The 11,564-nt window shown below is 42.3% G+C and overlaps 1 protein-coding gene across 2 annotated transcripts in view; it reads left to right on the plus strand.

The window, feature by feature from the left end:
- The first annotated feature begins 508 nt into the window (after window positions 1-508).
- The window catches only part of LOC109877683 (sodium- and chloride-dependent GABA transporter 2), a 17,989-nt gene continuing 6,933 nt past the window's right edge, over window positions 509-11,564 (plus strand). The window contains exons 1-8 of one of the 2 annotated variants that reach the window (XM_031815352.1): window positions 509-625; window positions 1,753-1,969; window positions 3,727-3,861; window positions 5,682-5,822; window positions 6,090-6,201; window positions 6,347-6,391; window positions 7,399-7,528; window positions 7,653-7,787. In XM_031815352.1, the coding sequence (XP_031671212.1) occupies window positions 1,768-1,969; window positions 3,727-3,861; window positions 5,682-5,822; window positions 6,090-6,201; window positions 6,347-6,391; window positions 7,399-7,528; window positions 7,653-7,787 (900 nt within the window). In that variant the 5' untranslated portion in view covers window positions 509-625; window positions 1,753-1,767. The remainder of the gene's footprint in view (window positions 626-1,752; window positions 1,970-3,726; window positions 3,862-5,681; window positions 5,823-6,089; window positions 6,202-6,346; window positions 6,392-7,398; window positions 7,529-7,652; window positions 7,788-11,564) is intronic. The other variant, XM_031815353.1, reaches the window with a different exon arrangement.

Genomic DNA, 11,564 nt, shown 5'->3' on the forward strand with positions numbered 1-11,564 from the left:
AGTCGCTCCCTGCCAGGCAATTAAACAAAATAAACATTATGAAGAAAGTGCACAACAGGTGAATTAATGTATGGAATAAACATATCTAAATTACTTATGTTCTGATGGTGCTATTTGAAGAGCAATTGTATTTACTTTAGGCCTATCACAAACAATCATCAGCCCTTATTATGACAAGAATTCCAGACATTCCAGCGAGTCTGACGGAGGGATTGAAATAAATTGTCTCTACCTTATTCTTTGTTATTCAACACATTATGAAATAGGATAGGATAGCCCAACACAAAACAAATAATCAGAAAGTCTCATGTTTTCTTTAATTTAATTTAAATGATTTAGTTGAATACATTTTTTGTTAAACTGGTGGACATGTCAACTCTCTTCCACATATACAATGGTCCTCCACAATGGCAGGCTGTTTTACTGTATCATTCTACATAGCTGTTATAGGCTAGCATCCTGGTTCAGTTCAATACCATGTGAAGGCTTTGGAGTTTGTAGACACGCCCCTACTCCCACTTCAACATTCTTTCCAAAGACCGTCTATCTGTGCAGCCAAAGGAACTACTTCATTGACTCCTACCAGCTGTGTGGAAAAGCAGGATCTACTCCATTAAAATAGTGGGTGAGTTGTAAGATATATTTTGCATGCATAATATAATGATTGTGCTTAACACATGGAGGATTCACAGACATGATAGTGCTTAACACATGGAGGATTCACAGAAATGATAGTGCTTAACACATGGAGGATTCACAGACATGATAGTGCTTAACACATGGAGGATTCACAGACATGATAGTGCTTAACACATGGAGGATTCACAGACATGATAGTGCTTAACACATGGAGGATTCACAGACATGATAGTGCTTAACACATGGAGGATTCACAGACATGATAGTGCTTAACACATGGAGGATTCACAGACATGATAGTGCTTAACACATGGAGGATTCACAGACATGATAGTGCTTAACACATGGAGGATTCACAGACATGATAGTGCTTAACACATGGAGGATTCACAGACATGATAGTGCTTACTCACCTTTTTCTTCTTGCATGCAGGAATCCTTTGATTTTAGCATATGCCTAAATAAAACTTCAAGCTAAACAGCCAGTCTGCATCTGCATGATTGTATTGCATTGCTGCATTGTACATTACTGCACATAATCCATGGAGGAAATGTGCTTAATGGGAAAACACCTTAACTTCAATGTCTTGTGGATATCTAAAACAATCAATTATTATCTTGTTTTTCATACATTTGTGCAGATAGGCTATGACTAACTGCATAACTAAGCAAACAAATAGCCTAGTCATATGTTAGTATCCTAGGAGGAGTAGAATGTCTGCATTAGGATAAAGCCTCAGGCTCTCTAACAGAACAAAGACATCATCTGTCTTGATTGGGACATATTGTGTTGAAGAGAGCCTCTGAGTAACAGAAGATGTAAACACGGAGTCCGCACCAGATTTAACAATGAGAGGGAGAGCGGAGGAAAGAGAGAGACGGGAGGAGTGTGTGTGAGAGAGAGAGAGAGAGAGAGAGAGAGAGAGAAAGAAAGAAAGAAAGAATGAAAGAAAGAAAGAAAGAAAGAAAGAAAGAAAGAAAGAAAGAAAGAAAGAAGGAGAAAAGATGTGTTAGTTCTTGCGTGAGAGTGAGTAAGAAAGAGCGTGAGAGAGAAAGAGAGAGCTTTGGCAATATCTACAAAATGTCCTGCCAATAAAGCATTTTGAATTTAAGAGAAAGTGAGTGAACATGGAAGAGGAGATGGTTGGAGGGACCACTCCAGGAGGACCAGTGGACTCAGAGGCCCAGAAACGGAGCCCCGAGGATGCGGTTCAGCAGGAGAGGGGCAAGTGGGCCAACAAGACTGAATTCCTGCTCTCCATGGCTGGTGAGATCATTGGCCTGGGCAACGTATGGCGCTTCCCTTATCTGTGCTACAAGAACGGAGGAGGTAAGTAAACCAGCACCTCCCCATCTATTGACTGTCAGAATAAACAGTAGGATTACAATGTCATGGTCTGAAAGCACTGAAACCAATGAAGAGTTTGTTCATATTTACAGGATGTTGACCCATGTGCAGCCCTTTTTGGAATAGCCTGAACAGAGCAGGGAGAGAAAGAAAGAAAGACAGCTGGTGTGTTGGTGTGAGAGAGTAATTGAACATCAGAGAATGAGAGAGAGTGTGTGAGAGAGTAATTGAACATCAGAGAATGAGAGAGAGTGTGTGAGAGAGTAATTGAACATCAGAGAATGAGAGAGAGTGTGTGAGAGAGTAATTGAACATCAGAGAATGAGAGAGAGTGTGTGTGAGAGTAATTGAACATCAGAGAATGAGAGAGTGTGTGAGAGAGTAAGTGAACATCAGAGAATGTGAGAGTGTGTGAGAGAGTAAGTGAACATCAGAGAATGAGAGAGTGTGTGAGAGAGAGAGACAGAGAGAGAGAAAGAAAGTGAGAGATAGAGGGATTAGATTAACCTGGAGAAGAGTCCCCTGAGCAAGCTGGTCCTGGGGCTCTGTTCACAAACACAAACAGACCCCACAGAGCCCCAGGACAGCAACACAATTAGACCCAAACAAATCATGAAAAAACAAAAAGATAATTACCTGACACATTGGAAAGAATTAACAAAAAAAGGGAGCAAACTAGAATGCTATTTGGCCCTAAACAGAGAGTACACAGTGGCAGAATACCTGACCACTGTGACTGACCTAAAATTAAGGAAAGCTTTGACTATGTACAGACTCAGTGAGCATAGCCTTGCTATTGAGAAAGGTCGCCGTAGGCAGACATGGCTCTCAAGAGAAGACAGGCAATGTGCTCACTGCCCACAAAATGAGGTGGAAACTGAGCTGCACTTCCTAACCTCCTGCCAAATATGTGACCATATTAGAGACAAATATTTCACAGACTCACAAAGAATACGAAAAACAAATAACATTTTGATTAACTCCCATATCTATTGGGTGAAATACCACAGTGTGCAATCACAGCAGCAAGATTTGTGACCTGTTGCCACAAGAAAAGAGCAGCCAGTGAATAACAAATGCCATTGTAAATACAACCCATATTTATGATGCTTATTTTTTTCCTCCCTTTTTGACTTGAACTATTTGCACATCATTACAACACTGTATACTGTATATACATAATAGGACATTTAAAATGTCTTTATTCTTTTGGAACTTGTGTGAGTGTAATATTTACTGTTCACGTTTTTTAAAATTGTATTGAGAGAAAGAGAGAGAGAGATAAGAAAGATGTTTCCCGAGGGAGTTGACTCTTGTGTCCGCTAACCCTGTGGGCGGAGCTTCACCTCTAATATTCTGTGAGCAACAAAAGATGTATGCATCCTAAAAAAAACAAGGATACCAGGCCTGCGATTGCTTTTGTGCTGCCTCAAAGGCTCTCTGTATCCACTGGAAAGTTCATTCATTTCCTTATGAAGGATATCTATTCAGCTGTCAACTCTTTTCATGGACTCGTAGCTAAAGAACATGTTCTAACTACTGTACAGCAATACCGCATCATCACACAACTGAAATGTCAATAAGCATTTCCTTGGTCTATTCACACAAAATGTTTTGTCATTCATCTCAATGGCTTTATCTTTGTATCCTTCCTGCTGTTCTATTTGACCATTTACCATAGTAACACACCTTTCATACAGTAAACACTCTTCTTCACTGGTGTTTTTAACCCTCCACAGGTGTCTTCTTTATCCCGTACTTTGTCTTCCTCTTCTTCTGTGGCATCCCTGTGTTCTTCCTGGAGACGGCATTGGGCCAGTACACCAGCGAGGGCGGGGTCACAGCCTGGAGGAAGATATGTCCCATGTTCGAAGGTGATCACTCTGTCTGTTCCTTACATTATTACATAATGGGCCAGTTCCCCAGACACAGATTTAGCCTATGGGGAATCTTCCAGGCAGGTCACCCATGATTACAAGTCCGTATTCGACATCCATCCATGTCTGAGGACGTTGGGAGATGATGTAGAAACCAGCCACTAGGGGCAACAGTGAGAGCTGTTACCTTTAAGTAGGTTTCGGTTTTGCTGGTTTTGCTAGTTTTGCTAGGGCGTTGTGGATGGGCGTAGGCATCTTCCTTTGGTTCCAAAAGTAACATGTTCGAATCCAGAAAGAAAGTGGTTTTTGATATTTTTGTTTTAAGTGTAACCCTAACCCTAACCCTAACCCTAACCCTAACCCTAACCCTAACCCTAACCCTAACCCTAACCTTAAGTATTCTGGAGTTAATGCCTAACCTTAAAAATACAGAGTTAATGCCTAAACTTAACCTTAAACACTTAAAAATGTGACATTTGGAACAGCTTCGAAATTTGATGTTTGACGTGAGACTGTGAGAGCTTGAAGCAGTCTTCTTTATTAATAGATGTCAAGTCCCCTGTTTTGGGGACCTGCGTGGTTCTGGTATCGTTTCCGACAGACATTTTCACTGATAAATTGATCTGTGGACACCATAGGTTGAAATGGCTTGCATTGAGCAGTAGCCCTGAATCTCACGGACACAGGAGTATATGTGGGGTGTCCCTCCTACCATTTTATTCGCTCTTCTGACTGTCCATCAACTCCAGGCTGAACCCTACATCACAGCCACTTACAACACATATGCCTGGAGTCCTTACATCGTAGCGCATCAGGAGAGAGGGGTTCCGTCGCTGTACCACATTCAGAGATCGATTTATTGACAGTAAATTAAAATAATTCATACATTTTAAACAAAAAAACGTTCTGCTTGTAACAGACGTACAAGATTGATATGAGATGAAAGGCAAGTTCCAAACAAGCTCACTGAGACGTTCACAGCGATGGGGGTAGACGTTTTGATCAAGAGAGACCTTTAGAAAATATTCACATTTTCTCTAACACTCAACATACAAATATGTATTTTACAGTTATAAGGAAGGTGAAATCTTATAGTTAGTTGTTGTATAATTTGATTATATTATATTTCGAAAGCGTGTATCATTTCAAGCCGTATTCATACAGTTCTATTGAATAGGAAATACACAATATAAAATATTTCGTATTTTCATATTTTCATGATATTTCTACTGTGTACTTCAGCTTGTATCTTCAAAAGTGACGACACCTCAGCAATGTATAACTATTCTTGCCAGAAAGGTGAGATTGTAACCTTCTTGGAGTAGGCAGCATTACTAGTTATAGTTCATGATAGTAATTACTTTTGGGGATTACGTAGATTACATTTTGGATTACATAACCGTTAAAATGGCTTTTTAGTGCAGGACTATCCATTATTTGTGTCAGGGAATCGGGCCTTATGCTAGTTAAAACAGGGATTCAAATGTGTTGTTTCAGGCTAAACTCATGAGAGGCTGCTGTATACAAAGACATTGATTGAAAACAAATACATTTCACATTTTCTATATCGAACTGTAATTTGCTAGGTATTAAGCAGGCTTTTGTTCCAGCCCAGTACTAAACACTCCCGATTCAACTTAACAAAGTCTCAATGACACGTTTGTTTATTTAGGTATTGTAGTGCTGGGCTGAACCAAAAGCCTGCACGCCCTGTAGTTCTCCAGATCCATGGTTTGACCACTGTGCTAAGTTACTAAGTTATTTAAAGAACGGTCACCCTATCAAATGTTAACCTGCCTTTGCTTTTCCGTCTATAGGAGTGGGAATTGCATCCCAAGTGATTGTGGCGTACTTGAACATCTATTACATAGTGGTGCTAGCCTGGGGTCTGTTCTACCTATTCAACTCCTTCAGGAATCCACTGCCCTGGTCCACCTGTGACAATGAGTGGAATACTGGTACAAGAACTGAACACAGACACAGACACACACGTAGACATAGACACACGTGCACGTATGCATGTGCACATACTTACTTACTCAAACTGTCTCTCTCTCTCTCTCTCTTTCTCTCTCTCTCTCTCTTTCTCACTCTCTCTCTCTCTTTCTCTCTCTCTCTCTTTCTCTCTCTCTCTCTCTTTCTCTCTCTCTCTCTCTCTCTCTCTCTCTCTCTCTCTCTCTCTCTCTCTCTCTCTCTTTCTCTTTCTCTCTCTAACATTCTCACAGAGAACTGTCATAATTTGAGTTCCATGTTGTTGAACCCACACCTCTCCCAGTTGGACTCAGACTGGTCCTTCCTTCACAACCAGACTGAATATAATGACTACAATATGTTGAGGTAGGCCTTTTTGTACTTTGAAGATATCAGATACATTGGGTGTTGATGAGGTGCAGTCATGCAGACATTGAGATTACTGTATTGTGGTTCCTTTTGCTATTTCTCACTGCTTTTTCATTAGTTTACCCCCCACTTTCTCTTTCAGTAATGAAACCATGAAGATCACGTCTCCCGAGGAGGAGTTTTGGGCGTAAGTTTGAAACCAATCATAACTTCTGAAATACACACGCACACACACGCACACACACATACTGATAGTGATGATGATGAGTCATGCTGACAGACAATATAGGGCCCACCCAACGGCCCAGCAGCCCAGTAGAACACCGGGTAAGGGAAATTAGCCAATTACAGCCCGGAGGGAACCATAAAACAACCAATTAGAGTGCTCGATAAGGATTATTTTGTGTTCAAATTCAGTGTTGTTGTTTTGTCAGACTAGTCTGGTGATTTCGTAATAGGCCATGGTTCTTCCCACATGATACATTCCTGATGGGGTTTCCGGGTGGTGCAGGATTGGGAAATGGGCTGAGAACAGCACTCTAAAGCGTTTTCTTCTAAATGAGAACAATATGTGTCCTTTCTTTGGGGTTCAAAGCCTAAACTAAAACCCTCTAAACTAAACTGGGGAAAATGGAACATCTGTATCTATCATGCCGATGCTATTTTGTCTCTGTATTCGTGCAGAGGCTCCATATGGAGACTATAAAGTTGGGAAAAGAACACATGTCTTTCTGTCGGGTCGGCTGTCGCTGTGAATTTGTTTAGGTTAGATTTGTGTGGGGAGAGGATCTCTGAAATAAAACACCATGTCTAAGATGGTATGTAGTACATAGAGGGTCATGCTATTGGGATTTGACGTAATTTGATGAGTGGGTTAATTCTGCATGGTTACTAGGTTAAAACAGAAACAACTAAAAGGGTTAAGTTTAGGGTTACGGTTTGGGGAAAGCATAAAACTAAATAATAATGAAATAAAAAGCGCTGTTTCCATTTATCATCATCATTACTCTCCCTTGTTGCTAAACATTTGTGAACTGCCGTGGCGCCATGGTCTAAACGTCTTACTGACCAGCCTGGCGTGTGTGTGTGTGCATTCATGTATGTGTGTGTGTGTGTGTGTGTGTGTGTGCATTCGTGTGTGTGTGTGCATGCGTCCTTACATATGTGTGTGTGTGTGTGTGTGTTGTTCCCCAGTCGTCGGGTGTTGAGGACGTCAGATCATGTGTCTCTGGGTGCTGTACATTGGGACCTGGCTCTCTGTCTGCTGCTGGCCTGGATCATCTGTTACTTCTGCATCTGGAAGGGAGTCAAATCTACAGGCAAGGTGAGCTGGCAGCCTCCCATACAGCCTCCCATGTGTGTGTGTGTGTGTGTGTGTGTGTGTGTGTGTGTGTGTGTCTGTGTGTGTCTGTCTGTGTGTTCAAGTGTATCTTCAATTGTGACCACAGGTGGTGTACTTCACAGCAACGTTCCCCTACCTGATGCTCTTCATCCTGTTTATCCGAGGTGTGACTCTACCAGGGGCTGGAGAGGGCATAAAGTACTATCTCTGGCCTCAAATGACCAAGATCTTGGAACCTGGGGTAAGACTGATGGGACAGGGATGATAGTAGGGAGGAAAGATGTAGTAGGGAGGAAAGATGGTAGTAGGGAATAAAGATGGTAGTAGGGAATAAAGATGGTATTAGAGAGGAAAGATGGTAGTAGGGAGGAAAGATGGTAGTAGGGAATAAAGATGGTAGTAGGGAGAAAAGATGGTATTAGAGAGGAAAGATGGTAGTAGGGAGGAAAGATGGTAGTAGGGAGTGAAGATGCTAGTAGGGGGAGAAGATGGTAGTAGAGAGGAAAGATGGTAGTAGGGAGTAAAGATGGTGGTAGGGAGGGAAGATGGTAGTAGTGAGGAAAGATGGTAGTAGGGAGGAAAGATGGTAGTAGCGAGCTAAGATGGTAGTAGAGAGGAAAGATGGTAGTAGGGAATAAAGATGGTAGTAGGGAGGAAAGATGGTAGTAGGGAGGAAAGATGGTAGTAGGGAGTAAAGATGGTGGTAGGGAGGGAAGATGGTAGTAGAGAGGAAAGATGGTAGTAGGGAGGAAAGATGGTAGTAGGGAATAAAGATGGTAGTAGGGAGGAAAGATAGTAGTAGGGAATAAAGATGGTAGTAGGGAGGAAAGATGGTAGTAGCGAGGAAAGATGGTAGTAGAGAGGAAAGATGGTAGTAGGGAATAAAGATGGTAGTAGGGAGGAAATATGGTAGTAGGGAGGAAAGATGGTAGTAGAGAGGAAAGATGGTAGTAGAGAATAAAGATGGTAGTAGGGAGGAAAGATGGTAGTAGGGAGGAAAGATGGTAGTAGGGAGGAAAGATGGTAGTAGGGAGTGAAGATGGTAGTAGGGAGGAAAGATGGTAGTAGGGAGGAAAGATGGTAGTAGGGAATAAAGATGGTAGTAGGGAGGAAAGATAGTAGTAGGGAGGAAAGATGGTAGTAGCGAGGAAAGATGGTAGTAGGGAGGAAAGATGGTAGTAGGGAGGAAAGATGGTAGTAGGGAGGAAAGATGGTAGTAGGGAGTGAAGATGGTAGTAGGGAGGAAAGATGGTAGTAGGGAGGAAAGATGGTAGTAGGGAATAAAGATGGTAGTAGGGAGGAAAGATAGTAGTAGGGAGGAAAGATGGTAGTAGGGAGGAAAGATGGTAGTAGGGAGGAAAGATGGTAGTAGGGAGGAAAGATGGTAGTAGGGAGGAAAGATGGTAGTAGGGAGGAAAGATGGTAGTAGGGAGGAAAGATGGTAGTAGGGAGTGAAGATGGTAGTAGGGAGTGAAGATACTAGTACAGAGGAAAGATGTTCTCTAGCATTTTCTCTCTCTCTTTCTCTGCTCACAATGCCAAAGCGGAACTGGGATCTTAGCAAGAAAAGCAAACCAAGACCTTTAGAGTTAAACAGTAACCCGAACACACCATAACATCAACACACAGTAACAAAAACACCATCCTCCCGGAGCAGGATGAAGTTGCCCCTAGACGCTGATCTTGGGTCAGTTTTCTATTTTCCCCACTCATTTATTTAAGATACTCTTTGGTCGTAGACCAATGACCGAACGTCAATGGCAATGGTCAAACAATCAGGCATTCAGACGATTTCTTTAGGTGCCAGAGAGTCCCATAAAAGAGACATTCTTTGGTATGGATTACCTTTGACCTTAGTACAACATGGCATGTGACCTGATGCCTTCTGGGGGTCCGGTGTCGCGGTCCCTGGAGAGGTCAAGCCTCGTTTCAGGGGTCAACTATCCTCCAACTTTGCTTCCTGTTGTGTGGGGCTCGTTGGATCAGGAGTAGGCTCAAAAAGGGTGCAAACTGAGACAAATGAAGCCTGCTGGGTATTTGGGAAGTGTCATGAACTGTTGTGAGTTTGTTTCTTTGTATCATATTTCAACCAGTCTATTTTAAACGGAAACGTGTTGTTTTTCCGTAGAGCGAGCAGGACGTCAACATTGGGGGAGGGTGAATAATATTATGTTAATTAACCTTGTGGCTAAAACACTGATTCTCAAATAACTAAATTACTGTACAACATCATCTTTCCAGGTATCCCAGCAAACATACGCTAAGACAGATGTGTCATATCATGTGCGGACAAAAGGATAGTCACAAACCTAACATCTTTAAGTTCAGAGGTGTAGGGTGTGAGAAAAGTTGCTAAAGCAATTAGAGACCTGGGGGAGGATTGAGAGGAGGACGGGGGCGCTGGCGTGGGAATCCCCAGTTACTTCGACTGGAACGGTGGCCAGATGAATGCACTTCAGGGTCCGGGTGATGATTGGTTATGTAACTCTGTGTCCCGACACAGCTGAAGAACAGACCAGGGAGAAAATGTGTGTTCGACTGCATGCCATGTGTTTTATTTTGGATTTGGGGAAGAAGTCTGGAGTGAGGGTTGTGGATTAGTTTAGAGGTCTGTGTATGAACAGAGAGAAGAGGGTTCGAGGTCTGTGTATAACAGAGAGAAGAGGTTTAGAGGTCTGTGTATAAACAGAGAGAAGAGGTTTAGAGGTCTGTGTATAAACAGAGAGAAGATGTTTAGAGCTCTGTGTATAAACAGAGAGAAGAGGTTTAGAGGTCTGTGTATAAACAGAGAGAAGAGGTTTAGAGGTCTGTGTATAAACAGAGAGAAGAGGTTTAGGGGTCTGTGTATAAACAGAGAGAAGAGTTTTAGAGGTCTGTGTATAGATAGAGAGAAGAGGTTTAGGGGTCTGTGTATAAACAGAGAGAAGAGGTTTAGAGGTCTGTGTATAAACAGAGAGACGAGGTTTAGGGGTCTGTGTATAAACAGAGAGAAGATGTTTAGAGCTCTGTGTATAAACAGAGAGAAGAGGTTTAGGGGTCTGAGTATAAACAGAGAGAAGAGGTTTAGAGGTCTGTGTATAGATAGAGAGAAGAGGTTTAGGGGTCTGTGTATAAACAGAGAGAAGAGGTTTAGAGGTCTGTGTATAAACAGAGAGAAGAGGTTTAGGGGTCTGTGTATAAACAGAGAGAAGAGGTTTAGAGGTCTGTGTATAAACAGAGAGAAAAGGTTTAGAGGTCTGTATAAACAGAGATAAGAGCTTAAGGGGTCTGTGTATAGACAGAGAGAAGAGCTTTAGTGGGCTGTGTATAGACAGAGAGAAGAGTTTAAGGGGTCTGTGTATAGACAGAGAGAAGAGTTTAAGGGGTCTGTGTATAGACAGAGAGAAGAGCTTTAGTGTGCTGTGTATAGACAGAGAGATGAGTTTAAGGGGTCTGTGTATAGACAGAGAGAAGAGCTTAAGGGGTCTGTGTATAGACAGAGAGAGGCGAAATGAAGGGGCCATCCCAGCTGGCTGTGGTAGTATGTGGATTATACTGGGATGGATAATGGACTTTGTTATGGGGCAGACTGCAGGCCTCCCAGGCCCTATCGCCCTCCTGCTAACACTAACCAGATGCTGCTATGAGTGGGTCTGCTGAGGGTCTGCTGAGAGGGTTGATGTTGTCAACACACACACATAGGAAGTGCAAGCAGACACAGGCAGCCATACATACACACAAACACGCACATGAACGGACACACAGATGGATGTCGGCCTGAGAAAGACAGTAGAGCGCCCAGATTATTGGCCCTAGACAAACCGGATGTTACACAAGTTGTAGTTGATTGTTGTCAGCTTTGACAGAGAAATTTATCCAATGTTTTATGGGTCTACAGGAGATGTATTTGATGAAAACCACATGGTTCTGACCGGTTTTTGTTTACTTTAATGAGTGAAAGTAGCTGAACATGTGACAGTAAAATAGATATTCTTTCTTCCCGTACTCTGCCCCCCTCATTCTCTCTTTCTCTTCTCCC

Source organism: Oncorhynchus kisutch, unplaced genomic scaffold, assembly GCF_002021735.2.
Source record: "Oncorhynchus kisutch isolate 150728-3 unplaced genomic scaffold, Okis_V2 Okis09a-Okis19a_hom, whole genome shotgun sequence".
NCBI lineage: Eukaryota > Metazoa > Chordata > Actinopteri > Salmoniformes > Salmonidae > Oncorhynchus > Oncorhynchus kisutch.